The sequence below is a fragment of the Engystomops pustulosus genome, chromosome 2, assembly GCF_040894005.1.
Source record: "Engystomops pustulosus chromosome 2, aEngPut4.maternal, whole genome shotgun sequence".
Lineage (NCBI taxonomy): Eukaryota > Metazoa > Chordata > Amphibia > Anura > Leptodactylidae > Engystomops > Engystomops pustulosus.
In genome coordinates, this window is record NC_092412.1 from 242,088,972 (window position 1) to 242,114,890 (window position 25,919).

At 42.6% G+C, this 25,919-nt stretch overlaps 1 protein-coding gene across 2 annotated transcripts in view; it reads right to left on the reverse strand.

The window, feature by feature from the left end:
- The window catches only part of APP (amyloid beta precursor protein), a 153,951-nt gene that overhangs the window by 29,590 nt on the left and 98,442 nt on the right, over nt 1–25,919 (reverse strand). Inside the window, exons 6-7 of one of the 2 annotated variants that reach the window (XM_072138596.1) lie at nt 10,795–10,997; nt 4,213–4,380 (exon numbers count right to left, since the gene is read on the reverse strand). In XM_072138596.1, coding sequence (XP_071994697.1) covers nt 4,213–4,380; nt 10,795–10,997 — 371 coding nt within the window. The remainder of the gene's footprint in view (nt 1–4,212; nt 4,381–10,794; nt 10,998–25,919) is intronic. The other variant, XM_072138597.1, reaches the window with a different exon arrangement.

The following is a 25,919-nucleotide window of genomic DNA, read 5'->3' on the forward strand; positions in this document are numbered from 1 at the left end:
AGCCCTTGAAAGGGGTTGTCTAGGATGGGACAATTTTTTTGTATGGACCAAAAGGGGTATAACAATAACACCAACTGGATACTTACCTTCTCTGGTGCTCTGGTCCTGCATGGTGCCTCCTGTCACTGACCAAACATGGTGGTGATGGGCAAGTACCACACTGGACCAGAGTGCCATACTGTAAAGGGTGTTTTACACCCCCTGAAGCCTATATATAAAAATAGGTCACATCTCGAACAACTCTTTAAAGGGCATCTACCACCAGGATGAAAGACTGTATGCAAATGAGCCCGAGGGGCTCCATGCTCCACTAACACCTATAGCCTGGAGCCCCTCAGGTTCATTTGCATACAGTCCTTCATCCTGGTGGTAGATTCCCTTTAAGAGCTCTGTCTGATTCCCGAAATTATAACTACTTAATAGATTAAATACATTGACCCACTACCAGGGAGATACATGCATCCTCAGCCGAGGGAAGAATATGAAACAGATGAAAATGAATAATAACAGTATAATACTTAGTTTCCTTTTCTTGACAAGACATTTATAAGCGCTCGCCTGCATTTCCATAGAAACACCTCGAAGGGGAGAAAAACTGGGTTTGTCATAGCGAGCGGTGACAACTTCACTATATTCAGTCTATATTCAGTCACTGATCAGATAGAATAAGCTCTGAGAGATATGACTCACCTTTTTGACAAAAATATGGTATTTGTCAGATATTTCCAAGTATTTATATTAATTCTTTCAATGTCTATACGGAGCGTCTCAGTTTTACATGATCTAATGATCCCATTTTTAAAAATTCTGCGTAGTTTTACTTTTCAGGTGGCTTTCCTGGATAAGCCGTCATGTCCATATACAGGATGAATGACACGATTTCATGCCATGTGGCTAGGACTCAGGTGTAATCTTATGATAAATCATAAAACAGGAAACTTTGCCTCCCAATTCTTTATCCCCTCCTCGAAAGATCATAGACTACATTATATAGCAGTACTGAAATGTACTGATATTGATAAATCACTAGAGCGAGACGTAAAACTCACTATAAGCAGCAGCAGCCTATCTGTCTATGTAACTAGGCTTGTACTTCGAGTGGCTTCTCTTACACTTTACAGAGAATTTTATTGACATCTTTAAGATGAGGAATGAGAACAATCTAGGCATTTTATCACTGGGGTATGATAGAAAACCTACTTTAAGCAGCATCAGCCTAACCTCTGTGTCTATGCTTCTCCTTCAAGTGTATTCTCCTACCCTTTTCAAAGGCTCTGTCTCATTTCCTTAGACAGATTAAGCAAAGGATTCAGAAAAAAGAAGGCACGTTATATCTGGGATGAGATAGAATACTTACCATCTCTCAAGACAGATTAAGAAGAGGATTTAGAAGGAGCAGCCATTTTTATTTATGGGGTAAAATAGAAAACTTACTATAAGCAGCAGCAGCTGCCTGTCCAGGCATATTTGTTTGTCCTTCACGTGGCTTCTCCAAGCCTCAGAGACTTTAATTAACTAAAGGATTCAGAGTGACAACAAGTTAACTCTGGGGTGAGATAGAATACTTACTTTGAACAGAAGCATATATGTCTGGGTTTCTCTTTCATGCTGGTTTGCCCTTGTACTATGTTTTATCTATCTATCTATCTATCTATGCTTCTCTGTCATGCTGCTTCTCTCATACTGAAGTACTGAACAGCACTAATATGAATAATGTTCTGGGTGAGATATAAAACTTACTATAATCAACAGCCTCAATCATTTTTGCCTAAATAACCCCTTTAAAATCTAAGAAGATCCAGCGCCTGGATCAATGTGATTGTTAACCAGTGATTGTCAACCAAGTCAGTACAAGTCTTGTATGACCCGAATTATATTGCTTCACCGACCTGGGACTAGGCTTAGCCTCAGCATCCAATACAATGCAAACAGCAAGATAACTGCTATGAAAATCATGGCTGCTGCAAATCAATCTGTAAATTTATATGTAAAATAAAAGCTGCACAATGTTACAGAAAAATAATAATTCTTGTCACGCAGCTCATTCCACATAATCTGCACCTTTCTGAATGTAAAATTTATCTCGCCCGATTTCAGAAAGCCTGTACTAAAAGGTTAAACTCATGCATGCTTAAGTACAGCAATATAGAGTCTAATGATAGATGCTTACCATTCATTACTGCAGAATGAATCTCCGCAGAGTGAATATTATAATCCAGGTTAATATTCTATTCGGAAAATGTTAAAACACATCTCTATCAAATCTCTCACCTCTATCTGTCACACATCTGTCTATGTCTATCTGCTCTCATACACTCCCTGTAGCCATCACTCTCTGCCATCCTCTCTAACTACAGTACCATCATTTCCCAACACTTTCTTCATGAGACTCTCCTTAAATCTTTACAACTTCCAAGTCTCCTTAACTACCATCTCCCTACAACTACCACTCATTTACTATATCCCCATCATCTACAGCTCTCTCCCTAGATCTTCAATTAAGCCTAGATCATCCAACCAATGATCTATCAATATATCTTCATTTTGGTTTGCCATCCTCCTCTCCGTGACACTCCCTCCACATCCACATACACTGACGACTCCCTCTCTCTCCCCATCCACGACTCCTCTCTACCCATCCACGACTACCCTCCCTCCCCTCCCTCTGACATTCTCCCCCTCCCCACCCTCTGACATTCTCCCCCTCCCCACCCTCTGACATTCTCCCCCTCCCCACCCTCTGACATTCTCCCCCTCCCCACCCTCTGACATTCTCCCCCTCCCCACCCTCTGACATTCTCCCCCTCCCCACCCTCTGACATTCTCCCCCTCCCCACCCTGTGACATTCTCCCCCTCCCCACCCTCTGACATTCTCCCCCTCCCCACCCTCTGACATTCTCCCCCTCCCCACCCTCTGACATTCTCCCCCTCCCCACCCTCTGACATTCTCCCCCTCCCCACCCTCTGACATTCTCCCCCTCCCCACCCTCTGACATTCTCCCCCTCCCCACCCTCTGACATTCTCCCCCTCCCCACCCTCTGACATTCTCCCCCTCCCCACCCTCTGACATTCTCCCCCTCCCCACCCTCTGACATTCTCCCCCTCCCCACCCTCTGACATTCTCCCCCTCCCCACCCTCTGACATTCTCCCCCTCCCCACCCTCTGACATTCTCCCCCTCCCCACCCGCTGACATTCTCTACCTCCCCATCCAACAGAGACTCCCTCTCCACCCTCACCCACCAACTCTCTCTCCCTCTCCAAGAACAATCAACTCTTTCTGTCTCCCTGCCCACCCATCCACGATTCCATCTATCATTTGACAATCTCCGATCACAGCTCTATGCCCATCAGCTTTCTGCTTTCTCATCCATCCAGAATACTCTTCTTGGTCTACCAATTTCCTCCTTCTCTCTATCCATAAAAGTCAAAAGACAAAATTGATCTCTTTGTGATAAACGTTAGACCCCCGGCTATAACTGCACATTCATATAAGTGAAGGCTGCAAACCTAGAATGTTTTTATACAATCATCTCTCAGTATTAGGTTTAGACTGATACCAGAGAAGAATAATGGGGCTTAGTGAGAGAATTTTAAATGGCGTCTTAGGAAGCTGCGAGCATTTGATTGGGACATAAATGATTAATATCCGCTAAACCCAGGGAAATGTTAAAGTATATGTGACAGCTCTAGAAAATGATGAGCTCTCTCTAATCTATGTTCTATTATTCTTACAAAACCATTTCCCCGAGAACAGAAGCAACCTTGCTTCATCCACTTAAAATATGAAGTTCATCTTTGCATTCATCACCTTAATTAGCTTACTAAGTACATCCTCATAAATTTCCACACACAAACTCTTCCACGGGAACAATAATTATCTTCCAGGCGACAAACTACTAAAAAATGTTCCGGTTCATGAAAAAAAAACAAAAAAAAAAACACAAAAAATCCCCAAGGCTGTAGAAGTATTAGTGCCACAGACTGCACAACTGATGTGTTAGTCAAACACACAAAGCAGACCTGCCATCTATCATGCTTCCACTCAATGGAGTTAATAGGGTGAAAAAAATAGTAGGTGACAGAAGTGGTTAACATCGGGAACGGGAAAGGTTAGTTAGAGGCCAATTCTACTTGAAGAGGGTGCAGTTGGGTACAGAAGAGCAGAGCCTGTGGCGATAGGTTGCCACAAGTTGGAGAGGTCCACTTACTGACGTTGCCACAGACTGCCATGCAGTATTCCTCCGAGTCAAAGTTGTTCCGGTTCCCGCCACATCCTCCATAAATGAACTGTACGCATTTCCTTTCAGTGACATCATAGAACCAGCGGGTGATCATTGCTCGACAAGGACCAGTCTCAGCTTGCTCAGAGCACACCTCTAATTATAAGACGTGGAGGAACTATGTTTAGTACCAGTACAGAATGGTCTACAGGAAAATAGATCTACAACGATACTTTTTAATGACTACCTGTCACCCTTCCTGTCAAGTCTGTTCTGTTATTTCATGCATTTCCCCTTAAAACAAGGATGGAACAAATCTCTGAAGATTCTACATTGTCCCATCCATAACATTATATGAATACATTCGAAAAAATGGGTGTAAATAACCAGGGAATACGTCAAGGTAGTAATATTCTTTGGAAAGATGCTCCAAAACTAGTATTGTATGGAAAACACAGGAATTTATTTTGAGAAACCTTTTTGAACAGGTCATCTTTAAAAAGGAAGAACATTTGGATTCTCCTACAGTCACGATGATGTTGTCGTCAACAATCCGTCTCCATCCTATGGCTACCATCCATGACCGAAAGGTTTGGTGAAAACATCCATCTGGATACTTGGGCAATTTTTTTTGCGATAAAAATAAATTGGAATAAATAATCCCCCCCCCCCCCCATACTGCAAAACATTTTTAAAAAAGTGAGGCTAAAGAGAGCTCTTCAAGACAATGTAAAAAGGGTCTTAACTGTCCATAGACATTACAATGTATTCTTGACGGCTACAGAGACAACCTACCTATTGGGTTATGGAGACCATTGGAAACTCACGTCAACAGAAATGTTTTTCCACTCGATTTCTAGTATCTATCTCTAGGCTTCATATACATGACCTTGTGTTCTCTTGCTGCAAACTATAGGCCAATGGTCTGCAGTTTGGGCTCCATAGGTCATCGGCGTGTGAGGTTTACCCATGCCGATGACAGTGGAAGACATTGCCCGAGCTACAAGCACAGGCAGGAATAGATACTACTCTGAGTTTTCCGACTCGGGAGCTGGGACATACAGTGGGTCATGGGAAACCACTACTATGTCTATGACCTTACAGAAATACATGTATTCTTGATGGCTACAGAGACAACCTACCTATTGGGTTATGGAGACCATTGGAAACTCACGTCAACAGAAATGTTTTTCCACTCGATTTCTAGTATCTGTCTCTTAGGCTACATGGACATGACCTTGTTGTGCTGTCTGACTGCAAACTATAGGCCAATTGTCTGTGGTTTGGGGTCCATAGGTCATCGGCGTGTGTGGTTCACTCATGCCGATGACAGTGTCAAACATTGCCCGAGCTACAAGCACAGGCAGGAATAGATATAGATACTACTCTGAGTTTTCCGACTCGAGAGTTGGGTCATTCAGTGGGTCGTTGAAACCACTACTATGTCTATGACCTTACAGAAATACATGTATTCTTGATGGCTACAGAGACAACCTACCTATTGGGTTATGGGGACCATTGGAAACTCACGTCAACAGAAATGTTTTTCCACTCAGTGTGCCAGCCATTAAAAACAAACAGCAAATGGCCAAGTGTGTGGAGCCTTAGTTATTGATTTGCTGACTCAATCGTATTAGAACTATGACCAGTTAAAGGGGTTGTCTACTTTCAGCAAATAATTGATATTGTTTGTATTAGTATATTGGAATATTGAATATATTTCTTCCATGGTTTTCCAGATCTCTGCTTGCTGCACTGCTATGGTACACACTGGTACATGGCCCGTTAATATAACACGTCTCTGATTACTCTTTGAGTTATAATGGGACATGCACCTGCCTGTCCATTACATGACCATGGACAGATTTCTCTCCACTGGAAGTAACATAGAAGCTTTCTATAGCAAGACAACAAGCAGAGATCTAAAAAACCATGAGAAACTCACATAACTTTGCCTTAAACAATATCAATCATTTACTGAAAGTCAACAACCCCTTTAAGTGAATATTCTTACTTGTGAATAAGCCACTTAAGTTCCTTTGGACCATGGCGTTTCATGCCTGTAGTCATCTTTTATAATTACCAGTGTAGCTGAAAAAAAAAAAAAATCTGCCATTCAACTCCAAACATCTCCAAATGAGTTCTCCTTCCAGAAACTTTGCCAGTCAAGCCATCCTTGCAGGCGTGTGGAGACTTAGAGCCATTGATGTCCAATTAGGGGATTCTGGGAAATATGCAAATATGTTTTCCAGTATGAGATAAGGAAAACATTGCCTTTTCAGCTACGTCGTAAGGCAGCCCCCTTAACTAGAGTTCAATTCAGCACGAGCTGGACATATTCCCCAATTAGCAGCTAAATGGCCAATCTGGCATATTGACACGGCTATGAGTGGCCAGGACAGTACTGTCCGGTTGAACCTGATAGTCAGGTCTGCTCATCTCTACCCTTACCATCAAGCATGACTTTCAGGAAGCCTAATAACATGATGCGGGATTTAAGTGTCCGGGTTGCACAGCTGAACCCGATAGTCAGGTCTGCTCATCTCTACCCTTACCATCAAGCATGACTTTCAGGAAGCCTAATAACATGATGCGGGATTTAAGCCGAACCAGAATGAACAGATTCCCAACCTTCCTTATCTCATCCTGGAATACTTTGCATATTTTCAAAATGAAGCGTTATTAACCTGGAAAAGTATGTTAAAATGGACATAAAAATCTTCCTCTGTGATTGTCTCATTTCCATTACTACAGGAAGAACCCCGCACAACAATGGATGCAATATGAACAACCGTGTCCTCAGATCCATCAGATTCCTTGCACTATAAAGCCTCGCACGCAGCTGGGTAACAGCACTGCCAATTACCGTCACGTATCAAACCCACAAAAGACAATTTGCTTTATAGGGGGAAGATGGCACCACATTATTACAATGCACTAAAAAGAGTCATTTACATTCACAATTATCCCCACAAACTGCTGCCTCGGAAATCTATTGAAAAAGACTGTTTTTTACGCCTTCGAATATCCGAACAACAAGCTCTGGTACAGTGGATGCTTCTCTTTGTGTCTTAGATTTAGCTGGAAATGCAAACCAAAAAAAACTTTCAGTAAAATAGACCCATCACTAAAAATGGCCACCGAAGACAACACATCCACTGGTCTACCGGGAGGGAGCTAAAAAAAACTCTGCTGTAACAACTAGGCAGATTACGGCACCTTAGGAAGAGAGCCATGCCTGCTTGTAATAGGCTGCCGAAAAAAAAATTCCCATGCCTTATCCTGTTCCCAATCATAAAAGAAAGTGTAAGGATCGGACATGATGCTCTAAGATCTGATTCTTTAACCTCAGTCCACTTACTACCATATAAAACACCACCCTACCCCTATTCTTTCTTAATGACTTCTCTCCACTACTACTAGTTTTTTTTTTAAAAAAGGAACCTGTCATCAGGGAGCACATTGGGGCAGATTTATCAAGCAGTCTGAAAGTCAGAATATTTTCAGTTGCCCATGGCAACCAATCACAGCTCAGCTTTCATTTCACTAGTGCTCATGAATATTTTAAAGGGGAGCTGTGATTGGTTGCCATGGGCAATTGGAAATATTCTGACTTTCAGACACTTGATAAATCTGCCCCACTTTCACTAAAGACAGGTCACAGAAGCCCATCACACCTGCAGTGCACATCTGCCTTTCTGCTTTCTCAGAGTATTTGCATTAAAGTCCCAGGGGTTGGGCTTTGGCTTGGATGCATTTCAAAAACAACATGTGACTTGTCCGTGCTGCAGACTGCTCAGTTATTGGCCCCCACCTTTGTGCTCCTGTACAGCTCCTCCCTCCTGCTGCTTCATAGAGGTCACAGCCTGACATCATTGGGACAGTGAGGAGCTGTACAGGAGCACAAAGGTGGGGGCTGAGAGCTAAGCAGTCTGCAGGGTGTGGAGACCCAGGGTGCTCTGGAAATATTCTGATAACACATTTTTTGATGTTACTGAGCAGTCTGCAGCACACACAAGTTACATGTTATTTTTTGAGATGCATCCAAACCAAAGCCCAACCCTGGGACTACACTGAGGATTCTGTCAGTGTGCATGGCAAGTTAGAACACACAATTATACTGTAATGCAAATACTTAGAGAAGGCAGAAAGACATATTTGGACTGCAGGTGTGATGGGCTTCTGCAACCTGCCTTTAGTGAAAATGAGGTCCCCGGTGACAGGTTCCCTTTAACTGAATTTAAAAAAAAACACAATATTTTATATTAAATTGAACCTCCAGAAGCCACAAATACTTGATGAAAAATCCAGTGGGCAATCCTCACAATAAAACTACATGAATCTGCTCTGCTCTATAACATGCTGCCTGTAGGTAGGACACTATGTACAACCTGCTCAGCTCCTCCTGCTCTATAACATGCTGCCTGCAGATAGGACATTATGTGCAATCTGCTTAGCTCCTCCTGCTCTATAACATACTGCTTAAGATTGTCCCATCTGCAGGCAGCATGTTATAGAGCAGGAAGAGCTGGGCAGATTGTCCCATACAACCCCTGCAAATCTAATTTTCATGGGAGAAGTTTTCCAAGTTAATGAAATTGAAGACCTATCCATAGCTCCAATTCTCTATGAAGTGGTCAGTGTTAGGAACTGCAGCTCCTAATTAATATAATATTTGCTTAGCAGGCAGTTGCTACTGTTTACTAAACAGTAAATGGAGCTGGACTTCCGTCTTTCTTCTCTCTGCAATTTTGAAGTCAGCTGATGTGTGTGTGTATGGGGGCTATTTGTCAAAACCCCCATATCTTTGGTAATTTTAGCCATATTTGGCCCATATCTAATTGCTACACATCTTGCATCACATTTATATATTAGATTACAGACAAGACAAGGTTCTTCTCCAGGAAATTAAATTCCAAAGCCTATAAATCAGGAATCATAAATCTCTTTACAAAAAGGTATTGTAAAAGTAATTCACATTCAGGTCCATGAAACAACCATCAAACAGGATGAAACGCATCAGCAAAGCGTTCATGTGCTAGTAATACTACAATCCAGCCATAAATAATCTCTATAAAATCAAAATATAAAATAAAACTAAAATACCAGTCATAAAGTTTAATTGTTCATAAATCCAACATAAAATTATGATGTTTCATATAAAACTCAAACCGTGAAAAAGCTAAAAATCAATAAGACGAGACTTTTCTTCCAGACTGTGATTTCTTGTTGTTTCATGGATGCAACTTCTTACAAGAGCTGTAGCAGCCATAATGACTTCTTAAAGACTTCCCAACTGGTTAAACTCACCTTTAACTCATAACTAGTCAAAACCAAGATCGGAAATATAACAAAAATATACTACATGGTTATTATGGCTGGGGATGAGTGGCCCCTTTCAAGTCCAGGCTCAGTCAAGCTCAGATGAAGTTTGAAGTTCAGTTTGGGTACCAAACTTGATTGGTCACCGTCACCTATAGCACCTGCGACCAGTGCTGGCACCGATTGTGGGTGTCACCCTTAAAATGCCACCGGCAGAGACACGACACCATCGGGAAGCAACAATCTAAGAGTCAATGGTTTTGCCAGCACCGATCGCAGGTGTTATCGGAAGGTGGGCGAGCCGAACACCAAACTTCTACCTGTAGTCTGGGTTCGGGGGCGCAAACCGGCAATGTTCAGCACGGTCTCAAACACTGTAGTTCAGGTCAGTTCATCACCGATTACGAGTATGGGGGAGGGCTCCACTGATTAAATCTTTGTGATTACTATTTACCCTCTAATTTGGGTCACGTTCTTCTATCCAATACTTAACCGAATTTAAAAAAAAAAAACTTTATGGTTGTTGTAGATGATTCTACATGAAGCACCATGTGGCGGTGGTTGGGTGATCTGGCAAATTTAGGCAATGGAAGGATGAAAGAGTTGAAAAGAAAAAAACAAGAAAAAAAAACAAATACAATGAAATTATCAATAGGAAAAAAAAGTTGACCAGAAACTCAAAAATGTGATATGACACTTTATGGTTAACAGCGTTTTTTGACGTAAAAACTGCCAGATCATTCTGTACCTGACACATTCGATTATTGAAATTTCATTGTATTTTATATAATTTTTATTTACACCATCTACTTCGAAACTGAAGAAGAGGTCGTCTTCTAGAAAACCGGATGAGAACAACGGGGAAGGTTTATCAAACCGTTTTATAGTAACTTGTGCCAAGAACAGTCTACAAATCTGTCCTGTGCCAATTCTAAAGGTTTAAAAGGGGAGATTGGCCTCTAGGAAAAAGTCTCTGCGCCTCAAATAAGCAAATTTGCCAAAATGTTGATGCAGATTTCTGGTGTAACCTAAGAACTAGGAGGTGCAAGTATGACTAGACAGTCTTATACCAGGCCTAATGTATCATCCAGTATCAGACACTGTGATACATCTGGCGCAGCAGACGACTATCTAACCTAACTACGTATGGTGACCCTTTCAAATAAATCTACACCCCCCCCCCCCAATTTTTGGAAATGAAGGGCTCATTAAAGCCTTTTACAAACAAAGTGTGATTAGCGTGATTACCTCTGACAACTTCTTCCACAGATTCGGTGGTAGTGGTGGTGGTTGTGGCAATGCTTGTGGTCCTCTCGGTGGCTTCCTCAAAGGGTTCTTCAGGTTCCTCTTCCATATCTTCGCCATCATCTTCATCATCATCAACCTCTTCCTCCTCAACTTCTACAACCTCTTCCTCCTCCTCTTGACGTCCTTGAAGAGCCTTGTCATCACTGCAAAATAATTTGCAAACCTTCAGTTTCTACCAAGAGGGAATAGAACTTCCAAATATTTGAAGAAGTCTGGATAACTTTTAAAATGTCAACTACGTAAAACGTTTGCAGTGTGCGGTCACCACCTCTCACAAATACAGAATGCTCTAATAAAGCTGCAATAAAAAAATCAAGCATTACCGGTGTCCCAACCTTTAAAAGTACAAACTCATTCCGAGAGAATCGGAAGGATGACGGATATGTCTCATGCATTTTCTGGATCTTTTAGCTGTTGCATCTTCTCTGGTGCCTTCAAATTTTCAAGCCTGAACCTACGATATCATCCAACTTCCTCCCTAGAAGGCCACATACATTATGAGAGGATTATCACACCTCAACGAGATTAAGAGCAAATCACAAGGGTTGAGGTGGGAAGATTATAGAAAGTAGACATAAATTACTTAGCTTTATGCATCAGGCTGATGAAGATTTAAAGGATATCCCAGGAAACAACTTTTATAACAAGTCAAAATGATGACAGAATGGGGCTCATTTACTAAGGGTGGAATACCCAACGATTTCCGATGTGCGCCGCATTTAGAAAGGGTTTTTGGCGCACGCGGTCAGATGTTGGCACATCGGCGCCGGCTTTCACGTGACACAAATCGGGGGATGGGTCGTCAGACGATCCAACGGATTCGGACTACGCGCAGAATTTAACAAAGCAATTTGTGTCGCAAGCCAAGCACTTACATGCACCGGGAGGAAGATGGTGAACTCCGGCAGACCTCAGCGGGGAAGGGACACATGCAGGAACTCGGGAGCATGCTCTTCATGAATCGCGGCAGATGTGGTTTCTGGTGGACAACGCACCTCGGGGATCGCGCAGGGACCAGGTAAGTAAATGTTTTGGGTGGACAACAGACGTTGATTGACAATGCTTGAATGAAGAACATCATTCATTCAACAACATCTCAGAAGACCCCATATATTTCATATAAGAGAATAGGCATCTTACACACCTGTGCTATGTGCACCAAAACACTGTGCAATAGTGGCTCAGTGCACAGAGCACAGCAGTGTGATTCCCTACTGCACCTAAAGGGAATCTGTAGGAACCAGTGATTTGTTCCAAAGTCAACTCAAAACGACTTGTGTTGGACCCTTTACTACATAGGAGACTGTGACCACCGGAGGTCCTTCCAGCATCTGTCTAGCCCCCGTACAGGATACTTTTATTTAAAAACAGCCATTTTAGACCACAGATACAGAAACCATAATTCCTGAGAGCGGCTGAAGGGAAGTCATGCAACCATTTCTTTGGAGAGGGAGATTTTTCTTCCGTCAGGACTCATAGCTGTGCCTCGCAGAGGTGTAACTAATTGCATGGTTTGTACCCAGCAGGGTTCTGAAATAATAACATAAGCAGACTCCGGGGTCACTTTCAGAATCTTTGATGTCTTAAATTCCAGTCGTTTACCTGACAAAACACGCAAAAACCATTTTAATGCTTAATCCGATCATTTAGAGGCAAAAAAGTCTGTAGATAAAGCAAAGTCTAGTTGTTTCCTTCAGCAATGCAAATCTTTTGAAATGTTATGTCAGACAGAGGGGAACTTAGCGAAGAAGCTCCAAATCTACTACATAAACCACAAAATGCACAATCAAGGAGGGAGAAGCATAGTTCTATACATAAGAGATAACACTGACCCCTCATTACATCACTACTGACCATAGATGATGTCACAGCTTATCTCCTCCCCTCCCTGTACAATGACCTCTATATAGATAACACTGACCCATCATTATATCACTACTGACAATAGATGATGTCACAGCTTATCTCCTCCCCCTCCCTGTACAATGACCTCTATATAGATAACACTGACCCATTATTACATCACTACTGACAATAGATGATGTCACAGCTTACCACCTCCCCCTCCCTATACAATAACCTCTATATAGATAACACTGACCCATCATTACATCACTACTGACAATAGATGATGTCACAGCTTATCTCCTCCTCCTCCCTGTACAATGACCTCTATATAGATAACACTGACCCATCATTACATCACTACTGACAATAGATGATGTCACCGCTTATCTCCTCCCCTCCCTGTACAATGACCTCTATATAGATAACACTGACCCATCATTACATCACTACTGACAATAGATGATGTCACAGCTTATCTCCTCCCCCTCCCTGTACAATGACCTCTATATAGATAACACTGACCCATTATTACATCACTACTGACAATAGATGATGTCACAGCTTACCACCTCCCCCTCCCTATACAATAACCTCTATATAGATAACACTGACCCATCATTACATCACTACTGACAATAGATGATGTCACAGCTTATCTCCTCCCCCTCCCTGTACAATGACCTCTATATAGATAACACTGACCCATCATTACATCACTACTGACAATAGATGATGTCACAGCTTATCTCCTCCTCCTCCCTGTACAATGACCCCTATATAGATAACACTGACCCATCATTACATCACTACTGACAATAGATGATGTCACAGCTTATCTCCTCCCCCTCCCTGTACAATGACATCTATATAGATAACACTGACCCATCATTACATCACTACTGACAATAGATGATGTCACAGCTTATCTCCTCCCCCTCCCTGTACAATGACCTCTATATAGATAACACTGACCCATCATTACATCACTACTGACAATAGATGATGTCACAGCTTATCTCCTCCCCCTCCCTGTACAATGACCTCTATATAGATAACACTGACCCATCATTACATCACTACTGACAATAGATGATGTCACCGCTTATCTCCTCCCCTCCCTGTACAATGACCTCTATATAGATAACACTGACCCATCATTACATCACTACTGACAATAGATGATGTCACAGCTTATCTCCTCCCCCTCCCTGTACAATGATCTCTATATAGATAACACTGACCCATCATTACATCACTACTGACAATAGATGATGTCACAGCTTAGATAAATGTCTCATTCATTCCAGTTCTATTGGATGACCGCCACAGCTCACAGGGGGAACTCTTGAGGAAGTCATATGGGTCAACAATTGGGGACCTCCCATTCTGCCCATTTGTGGGATTTCTCAACGAGTTGATCCACCAACAGTCAATGTTAGTAATGAAAAAAATACTTTAAAAAAGTATTTTTATTCCAATGAAAACCCCCTTCAATAACACCCTAGGCTACTGCCTACTCCGCCTACCCTCGCCTCAATACAGAATTTAGATAATGGAACTGGCCTTCTGCTCTGTGCCCCCCAAAAAAGTAAATATGTAAAATATAGAGGTGCACACAATTATAGAATATAATTTCCCTATAATTTGGACACGTTACGTTCCATTTGTGCCTCTGGCCATTGTGAAGACGGAAGCGGCATTGTCGACTCTTCGTTCTTCCCAGCTGAAAACAATGACAAATGATTCGAAACCCGAAATGAACCATTAAAAAAAAAAAATCCTGACTTATCGAGTGCGTCTCCGCTGTCGGCAAAACCCTATCGGAGACATTCATCTCGGCGAGAAATTTGCTCTTTTGCATCTAAATGTTTTCTGAAGTCGGAATTTTCAATTAAGATGTAGGGAGCATTGTGCTAGTAAATGAAAGCCGCCTTCTAATCTCCAGTGTTAAATTCACTACATTAAAAAAGAAAGAGCCCATAAAGACTGTGTATCTCCACATACTTATCGCATAACAGATTACTTTAATACTTGACTGAAGAACAATTTGCCAGTAATAATGAACTGGTGATCCAACACGAACACGGAGCGGGCATCATGGTGGAAGACGACGAGGCGCCAAAACAACCATCAGATATTTTACATAAGATGACTTCTAAAATTAGAAAACCCATTATTTCACCGACAGAAGTCAGCCATCTTGCCTGAGATACGATTGATAGGCAGTTCACGAACAAACCGGCCTCAAGAGCTGGCTCTTTCACGGAAACGATGGCCAATGGCTCACTAACCCCGCTCCTAATCGGCTCACTATGCCTTCCCTTTAATCCGATAAAATCAGGTTAAAAGTGGAGTGGGATGACTGGCTGGCCTGAGGTTGCCTATTATATGTTTGATAGGGAACCGTTCAGGAGCCAGAAGAGCCGGCTCGTCTTAGTGAGCGGAGCCTAATGATACAGCTCACTAAGAAGAGCCGGACTTCCCATAACTATGAGATACCATGAAAAAAATTTTTAATCTGAGGCATGTAGGGACCTCTCTAGACATATTCACTTACTTCTATGGGTGAGTGTTGTGGGCATGCTCTGTGCAGGGAGGGGAAAAAATAAAAGCCATCAGTAATACCTATGATTAATAACAAGTCATGGAGGGGTTCATGTTAGTTCACACAGTAAATATTTGCATCTGCCAGAAAAATCCCCCAGAACACCTCCCCCCCCCCCCCACTGAAGGGCTGAAAAATTGACGGCAATCCTGCTCAAAATATAGGACATGCAAAAAAATCCAGGTCAACGTCTTCCTTGCCTTTGGGAACAATGAGATGACTACTGCTTAGTGATCTCTATGACATTGCCAGAACAGATTTAAATCTGCAAAAATTAGAATTGAGCTGGCCAGAAGAGGGGCAGGATCTAAAATTAAAATAAGTAAAATTTTGTTGATGTCGATAAATGACGTCTACTATAAACACATATATTTAAACAATTTTTCCTTCTGTGGGCTTCACTTTTGTATAGATTTTTTTCCTGAATTTTCTGAGTTTAACTAATAATTTGACTTCCAAATCATAAAGAACAGATCTCGTTCCAATCTCTTTCTTTCATACAGATCTCACAACTAGCAGCAGTATGGAAGTCATTATATAGTAGTAATAAACATAAGCTAATTTGGATATGACAGAGCTTCAGCCTTTCCTCTGTTCTCACTATGCTTCATTCTGCATATATACATAACTCCCTGTTTCTCACTCCTTCAATCTGTCCTAATGGCAACACCCACTGTGAGATTATGGTGAACCTGAGCTATGACCTCCTTCTGCAGCCCCTCCTATTCATCAGTGCTCAGACATGTAAATAAAGATCCATGTAGAGTTTGCAGACAGCATTAAAGTAAGTGGCAGGACTGCTGAATCACTTGATTATTATTCAAGGTTCATTATTAAGGCAGTAAAGGCAACTTGTGTAAAAGAGTGGCCAACCTTTTAAAAGAAAGTCTGGGTCTCTGTCCTCTGAAGCTCCTCCCTCCCTATAGAGTTCCCTCAGCGAGGCTAAATTTTCCTCTTCATCTCTACAATTTCTGAACACAGCTTTAGCAGTAAACAAAGAGTAACTAATCACAGTGGAAGGCATGAGAAGGATTCACCCCACAGACAACTTCCACATAATCCCATCTACAAGTTCTCATGTTGTACTATCCTAATTTTCTCTGAACATTTGCCTCCCGGACTCCTCCAGGTCTATAATCGTCTTCACATTTGTGTTCTGCAACCATGAAGCACAGCATAAATACTGACCTAATGGTATCCTTTAAGTTCTGCTCTGTTGGAATTTTTTCTGTAGCTTCCACCGTTCCTGAAAAATCACTGCCTTAAGTTTCTGTACTCAAGTTATCAATTATTCTCTAAACTGTCAAGTAGGCGGCCCTGTACTGGATCCGATGTTCAGGGAACCTCCTACTTGACCGTAGATGGCAGATTTGGTTCAGAGACCTATAGCAGTGATTATTCGGGAACGGTGTGGGCTAGAGAAAAAATTCCAACTATGCCGGAATCGGTGAAGCAGAGCCTATTAGAGGATGAGGAGGATGTTAAAACTTCTTTAACAATGTATTAAATTAGTTGACATTGGCCAATATTAGCTAGTATTTAGGAAGCGCAAGCATTGTCTGGTTATTCACAGATAACACAATTCCCCAGTCTCAGATTAGCCCCATTGTTTCTGTACAGCACTAGTTCATCACCACCCGGGTGCCCCACTCTGCTGCCGACACAGCATTCTGGCAATTGCTTTTCAAAGCGATAAGCTGCTTCATCATTTCCTTTATTCCTCTTCCCCGCCATTAGCCGCAGTGTTTGCAGACCTGTCTCTCTCTCTCTCTCTCGGACTTGTGTGGGTTCAGAACTGGAGCCCCAGCAAGGGCAACCAATTATCTCCACACTGTCACAAGTGCGAGGCCGAGATCAAGTGATGTCAAATTCACAGGACAAAAGATGAAAAGAAAGTTACTACAGTCGGAGATGCATACTGGAATCACAGATTGGCCTCCGCACTCTACAAGTAGCCCTTGGCACCTTATACTTGCTTACGGTTAAATTTTCTGGTCAAAAGTTTTTTTTTTTTTAGCAAACTTTGCATAAATAAATAGTACAGGGGAGTATATAATAAATGTTATCATGCTCTCCATGTCTCTCCAAAATCTCCGATGCCTGTCTGTCCTTCTAGCCAGACAAGCAGAAGCTCACTGAGATGTCATATTCCAAAGAAACTCTATGGAGAAGAAAGGGGGAGGAGTCAGTCACAGCTGCTTGGTTTCCACTCGATTACATATAAACCTTATAGAGGAGAGGTGGAAGAATGAGTCACAGCTGCTTGGTCTCCACTCGATTACATATAAACCTTATAGAGGAGAGGTGGAAGAATGAGTCACAGCTGCTAGGTCTCCATCTGATTACATATAAACTTCATAGAGAGAAGAGGGAGAGAAGTGAGTCACAGCTGCTTGGTCTCCACTCGATTACATATAAACCTTATAGAGGAGAGGTGGAGGATTGAGACAGCTGCTAGGTCTCAAACCGATTACAGATAAACTCTACGGAAGGGGAGGGGGGGGGGGGCGATTCACAGCTGCTAGGTCTCTACCCAAATAAATTGAAACTAGGAAGAGAAGAGGGGGATTAGTGATTCACAACTAGTAGGTTCTCACCCGATTACATAAAAACTTTATGGAGAGGAGAGGGAGAGGAGTGAGTCACGGTTGCTAGGTCTCACAAGTAGCACACTGGAGGCACCAGAGATGGGTCTTATCTGGCTCATTGGACTTATCCCTAGGTAAGAGTGTTTTTTTTTTTTTAATTATGCCCACAGACAGATATGATATAGGTCCATAAGGACTGTGGGTGCTTGAGTGTCGACAAATTGGGAAAGGTCTTCTGTAACATTTGGTCAATTACTCCCCCTTTCATTTTATTAATTATAATTCAGAATGAGGTGCCAAGATATATGACAATGCAAAGACTAATAACACCCCTTACAGAATATAACTCAGTTAAGTAACATTTACATAATTGGTTGAAAGGCGATAAGGTTGCAAATAGTACCTTAGACTCCGATGGCAAGTCTGCCCAATTATACAGATCTTTGGGAACAAGACTGTACAGTGCCAATTTTCCATGCAATAGTTGGGCAGAATGAGCAGGTCATGAGGAACCTATAATGATGGCCCGCCCACACAAAGTGATTGACAGCGTGAGTTGAGATTATGCTGCCCACACATAGTGATTAACAGGGAGTCCTGATTACTCCGCCGACACACACAGTGATTTACAGAGGGAGTCATGATTACCCCATCAACACACAGTGATTGGCAGTGAGAGTCCCGATTACCCCTCCCACAGACAGTGATTGTCAATGAGTCACGATTACCCCTCCCACAAACAGTGATTGGCAGTGAAAGCCCTGATTACCCCTCCCACACACAGTGATTGACAGTGAAAACTTCTTATTTATAAATGAAAATGTTCAAAATCACGACTACTATCAAACTCAACCTACTTATTCAACCTTTAAGTGAGAACATTGACCATAACAATTTAAAGAGGACCTGTCACCCCAATTTTCGGCACTAGTGCTTGAACAAACGCCGCAGTGTTAGAAGGATAGCGTTACCGGAAACCTGCGGCAGGGTACAGTGTAATCATCGCACTGCTTGCAAAGCTGTCCGACGTATTCATGAGGGGGCGGTCCGAGGCGCTGCCTTTTCCCAGGACCACCCCGCTCGCTCCATAGGCCGGCAGTGACTGCCGCGCGCCAGGTCACCCCTAGCCACGCCCAAACCCCGCCCCCTCATGAATACGTCAGACAGCTTTGTGAGCTTTCCGACAATTACATTGTACCCGCCGCAGTGTTAGATAGCGTTACCGGAAACCTCCGGCGGTGTGGTACAATGTAATTGTTGGACAGCTCGCTGCGGTGTTTGTTCAAGAACTAGGAGCTGCTTACTTTAGTAGTGCCGAAATTATGGGTGACTGTCCTCTTTAATGCTCAGTATTTGCTTTTTATACTCTTATGTTTTTTCTTCTGGTTTGATTTTATGTTTATGGATTACTTACTATTAATAAATAAAATATACATAAGGTAAATTGAAGGGGAGTAGAATCTGGGTCAGTATGGAGGTATGTTTAGCTGACACAGACTCCGGGGCAATGTAAGTCATAACTGGCATCCCTGTGCGGGGGATGGCACCTGACCTGTGCAGGTAATTAGTCAGCCATATGTCCTTTCTAGTGTAAAACCTCGTTTATCTTCATATTCCCTCTTTACACCTGTAATTGCTCGGGAGTGCAGCCCCTTTTCCACACACAAAATTTGTTCCCTGGGTATTAATTACCGCGACATGATACATCCTGAACACTCATTCCATATTAAGGACATAATCCTTTCTATATAGTAACCCAATGCAGCGGAACCGTAGCCTGACCCGGAGGGACGATGGTTTATTCCATTGTAATTTTCATAAAAGGAAAATTACAATAATTTCTTCAAGTAAATCAGGTATAGTTATGGCAACACAAGACTTTATAATAATATACCTTGTCTGGTCTCAGAACCATGTGAAAGGACCATTCAAAATTTGTCTCCTTATATTTACATAAATAGGTGGTAAGACAACTGGCTGTAGCAAGAACGTTTGTGGTGTATTTTCTTCATAGTAGGACAAAAAAGTGGGGTATTACATCCCATATTCATTTATTTCAATGGCAAATGATTGCCTCCAGTGGTTATGTCACATTGGGGTTGATGTATTTGCGCCAGTCTTAATTATAGGCGCCTCCACGCTGCAAGTCATGCCGGTTCTGACCACTCCTGCGGAGCACCGGGGTTATGATCTACCCCAGGTTGGCCTGATGTAGTTTTCAGCTTTAACCTACACCAGTTTTTTGATGAAGGTTTTAATAAATGTGGTTTACCAGGGCTTATCTGGTCCGCCTGGTTCCCCGCCTCACCACACCCACTTATTTTAAAAGTGGCACCCGTGGCGCAAAGGAAAAACAAAGGCTACTTTCGAGCCGATTGAGCATACGGTAATGTGCCCGTAGCCTAACGCTCTGGTGTCCTCTGTTCACCAGCTTTGCCTACCCAGATATTTTACTTGATAGGCTGCAGAGAAGCCAATCAGGCAGCTTTATGCCCCAAGTAACTAGTCATGGTTGTGATAGGCTAAGTGTGTCCAAAAGAGGTCCACCTGGCCAATCACAGCCATGACTAGTTGCTAGGGGCGTAGAGCTGCCTGATTGGCTTCTCTGAAGTCCATCAAGCAGCATGAATGGATGAAGCTAAAGTTCAGGTCCGCTCATCTTGACTATGGAGCACAGAATTGTCAGCAAATTTTTATTTTTTTACTTTTACATCTTCCTGTTAAATGTTTTTTTTTTAAATTTTCTAAAAACATTCATTATTCATGATAAATGAGTTCCAAGTCTAATTTCAGCAATTATAGCAGCCAAGGGCGACTGCTGAACATACAATCTCCCTATGGCCTTCCTTCTGCTGCTTCTGATCGCTCCTTCCAGAAGATTCTGCAAATGACGGTCTACTGGGGAATTGTGGATATTGAAAATCCTTAATTTATAATCCTATGTTCTTAAAAAAAATTAAATTACTACTAAATTATATCTTTCAGATTCCCAGTAGAAGGTCAGAAATGTTGTGATTAAAAGTAGGGGGGGGGGGGGTGTTTAAATTCAGCCATATTTTACAGAGCCACGCTTTCCAAAATTTATTTATAGGGGTTTTCTGGTAAGATCAATTATCAAATCAGATGGATTGAAGAACTTGCTATAATGACAGATGGAAGGGGAACTGCAGTAACTTGGCACAACCACTAAAACAGTGGATAAACCCATCTACTTCCAGTATGGGGGGCTACCCAAAACCATTGATTGTAGTGGGGTCCACTAAGTGTCAAATATAATATGTTCCCCAGCTCAGAAATGTATTAATTGAGCAAGTCAATGCTATTCCACTTCTGTATACCTTCCCTTATCCATTACAAATATTTTCAATTCTGAAAATAAAATTGAAATTTAATCTAATTAATCATATCCCATCTAAAGCTTTCATACTAGGACAAAAACATTTCTATATAAATCTCTCTCCTAGGATCAACAACCCACTCACTGCGACATCACAAGCTCTCCTCATATAAACCTGCCCACTCACTGTGACATCACAAGCTCTCCTCATATAAACCTGCCCACTCACTGTGACATCACAAGCTCTTCTCACATAAACCTGCCCACTCACTGTGACATCACAAGCTCTCCTCATGTAATCCTACCTGCCAACTCACTGTGACATCACAAGCTCTTCTCACATAAACATGCCCACTCACTGTGACATCACAAGCTCTTCTCACATAAACCTGCCCACTCACTGTGACATCACAAGCTCTCCTCCTGTAAACCTGCCCACTCACTGTGACATCACAAGCTCTCCTCATATGAACCAGCCCACTCACTGTGACATCACAAGCTCTCCTCATGTAATCCTACCTGCCAACTCACTGTGACATCACAAGCTCTCCTCATATAAACCTGCCCACTCACTGTGACATCACAAGCTCTCCTCATATGAACCAGCTCACTCACTGTGACATCACAAGCTCTCCTCATGTAATCCTACCTGCCAACTCACTGTGACATCACAAGCTCTTCTCACATAAACATGCCCACTCACTGTGACATCACAAGCTCTTCTCACATAAACCTGCCCACTCACTGTGACATCACAAGCTCTCCTCCTGTAAACCTGCCCACTCACTGTGACATCACAAGCTCTCCTCATATGAACCAGCCCACTCACTGTGACATCACAAGCTCTCCTCATGTAATCCTACCTGCCAACTCACTGTGACATCACAAGCTCTCCTCATATAAACCTGCCCACTCACTGTGACATCACAAGCTCTCCTCATATATACCTGCCCACTCACTGTGACATCACAAGCTCTCCTCATATATACCTGCCCAGTCACTGTGACATCACAAGCTCTCCTCATATATACCTGCCCAGTCACTGTGACATCACAAGCTCTCCTCATATATACCTGCCCACTCACTGTGACATCACAAGCTCTCCTCATATATACCTGCCCACTCACTGTGACATCACAAGCTCTCCTCATATATACCTGCCCACTCACTGTGACATCACAAGCTCTCCTCATATATACTTGCCCACTCACTGTGACATCACAAGCTCTCCTATCTTATAATCCTACCTGCTTAATGTGACATCACAAGCTTTCCTCTTATAATCCTACCTGCTTAATGTGACATCACAAACTCTTCTTGTATAATCCCACCCGATCACTGTGACATCACAAGCTTTTCTCGTATAAACCTGCCCACTCACTGTGACCTCTCTACATAGGTTGCCTAAAGTTGCTGGTTAGCTTCTTACTTCCTTCTCCAGCCCCAAACTACTGGACAGGACCGTGGGCTACAAACGGACTGCATCCGACCACCAGCTACTTAGGACCTGGCACATAGACCCTACCAGTACTACCTCAGCCTGTTGCCCATTGCTGTGTTGGAGGCTGAATAAAGAAACTGAGTTTTTATGTGCATAACCTCATACAGACGCATGTGTGATCCCTGGCTGCCACTAACATCACAGCATTCACCATCTTTCTGGTGATTCCTTCACCACACTAACAACAGGAAGGGCCCCAGGGGAAACCATTCATAACATAGAGGCCTACCCTCTTATTGTATCCCCTTGTTGGTCCTGCCCAGCATGGGAAAGGCTTGTTCATCTGGACCAAGCCTCCCGTGACCCAACTAGCGCTAGGCTGATCTTCAAGCGGGCCACTCAGGTACTAGGATACTAGGGGAATCCAGCTGTCCCCACACCCAAAGGTCAGGCCCCAGTGGAAGGACTTTGCACTTTGTAATACATAAATTATTCTCTCCATAAAATAAATAAAATGTCTCACATTACAGCCTGCTGCAAAACATCCTCATTTACTGTAGGCTGTGAATTAAAACTGGCCACTTACGATGGCCATCAGATGAGTCCCGGCTGACTCCCGAATACACATACATGCTTGACTTGTCTCAGGATTTGCCCTACTCCTCCTAGTTGAGTATGGCTAGCCTATTGATGGACCAGAGAACAGCCGAGCCTGTCTAAACTTTAAGTGTTAAAACCGGATCGAATTAGCCAGCTTTAATTTTAGACAGAGTAGGACTAAAAATTTTGTCTTGGTTAAGTCTAGGATCTTTGCCCTAGGCCCAGGGTTTATGGTGGTTTGAAAAATTCTTATTACAAAAGTAATATTTGAAAAAAAATAAAAATAAAAGAAAATAAAAAATGTACGTGTTTACCACTGAAATCTAAATTTTATTGATGATAAATAAGGTGAAGGAATATACTGTATATACTCGAGTATAAGCAGAGGCTCCTAATTTTACCACAAAACCTGGGAAAATCTATTGACTCGAGTATAAGTCGAGGGTGGGAAATGCATTGGTCACAGCCTCCCCAGTATATAGCCTGCCAGACCCTGCTCCATAGTATATAGCCAGCACCTGCCCCCCAGTATAAAGCCTGCCAGCCCATATCCCCCAGTACATAGCCAGCCCCCCCCTGCCCCACTATATAGCCAGCCCCCTGCCACAGTATATAGCCAGCAGCGGGGGATGCTGGAAAGGTGAGTTTTAATATATATATTTTTTTTACTCGAGTATAACCCGAGTTTGGGTTTTCAGCACATTTTTTTGTGCTGAAAAACTAGGCTTATACTCGAGTATATATGGTATATAGATGATATATTCCTGCTATTTATGAATAGTATCTGCAATGCGAATGGGAATCGCCATTTGTCCCCCATAGTGAGGCAGCGGTTCACCTTGTGTGTCTGGATATTAAATACATTTCTGAACTCATTTGAAATGTCATCAGTGTCACAGCCCAGAATTTATGACACTTCTACATCAAGTCATTTTCCATAAAAGGTCACCGGCAGATTTGGCAGCCGCCAGTATCTCGAAATACCAGCAAGATGAAAACCTATTTGTCCTTCAAACAGAACTGAAAAAAAAAATTCCTCCCCTTTACTGCAGAGCCATCACCTCCATAAAGCAGTGACGTGCACTATAACAAACCGGCCTGCGGCTGGCGCCGAGGGGCTGCTGTACGAGCCTTCTCTCCAGCATCTGCAATGAATAGTGCGTGGACGCGCAGCTGCGGGGATGACTGTCATGTGCTTTCTGCGACCCGCTCACTAATTAGCGTTAAGCTGCAAGGCAAATCAAAAGCTCGTTCACTGGAATGGCCAATTACTTGTCTGCGTGATTAGCAAATATTTCATCCTTGAGCTGTCGGACCATGGAATCTAAAGCCAAGATGGAAGAAAATCTAGTAGGCAAGAGACATGATGAGCTGCTTGTAGTTCATCCGCAGGCTGCACAGCAAGTATATCTACCAGGGTATGCTGAAGATGTTTTATGCTATAGTATATCGCTATCATATGTCACCGATTGCTGAGACACCACTATTGTACCAGCATTATAGTGTTATTTTATACAAACATTAGCAAGAAAAAGAATAAGGCCAATATTCAACATCACCGATCCCTCACCTATCCTGTCCAGGGACCCTGCTAATCTTTACTTCACCTGGTGACTTAACAAGGACAGGAAGAGCCTACTGTCAATCACAGGATAAGGCGGACCACTGCTGTGGTCAATGATTGGCTGTGTAAGCACTTCCTGTTTGGAGAGCAAGACCAGGAAGCAGAGGCAGGAGAAAAAAGACTGGTAGGGGATCGGTAAAGGTGAAAATACTGAGGGTTGCACGATGCAGGATGTATGTGACGTGGTCACAGAGGTTATGATAGGAGAACCTCTTTAGATAAGAAATATTCAAGCATACATGCTTTTTAGCAACTTGAAATTCAAGGGCAACTTAAGGACATATATTAAAGCTTATTCCCTGTATATATTATAGAGATCAATGCTCCGTACATTGCATTTATGCACTTTTGAGTTATCATTTGCCATTCCCACATCTAGCAACAGCTGGATTTTGGATAAAGAATCCCCTCTATGTATTTTTGCTTATTATCCTCATATTAGTAGGGGTCCCCCCCTGATGAACAGGGGATATGCACTGAGCATGAACCGATTCCATTCCACGTTGTCTGTACTTAAGTCACTGGCAATTATTCCGCATGACAGCGTCAGACGTCAGAGCGGTTCCATTTAAGAGAGAAACAAAGCAATTCTCATAATTAGATCATCGCAAAGTAACCAATGTCCAAGGGGAATCAATTAGCGTTTTCCAATTTATATGATTTATCAAGACAAGTGTATCATTGCCTCGGGTCATATTAAGAAGTCAAGTCTATATAGTGGGACCTCCTTTGGTTAATCTAGCTGAATATAGACTTGCACTGCTTAAAGGGGCATCTCTTTCACAACCTCCAACTCCTAATATCATTTAAAGGAATCTACCTATAAAGGTAACTCTGATGGTAAGTTCCAGGACCGTCCTAAGCCCCAAAATATTTTTCTATAATCCTTTTATACTCCCAAACTTTATGTCATATGCAAATTTTCAGCAGAGGCTACTCCGAGCTGCGGGAGCAAAGGCTACTCCAAACCGCATGCCCTACCTCCTTCGGCACCCCCACCATTCCCAAGCAACCAGTGTCAT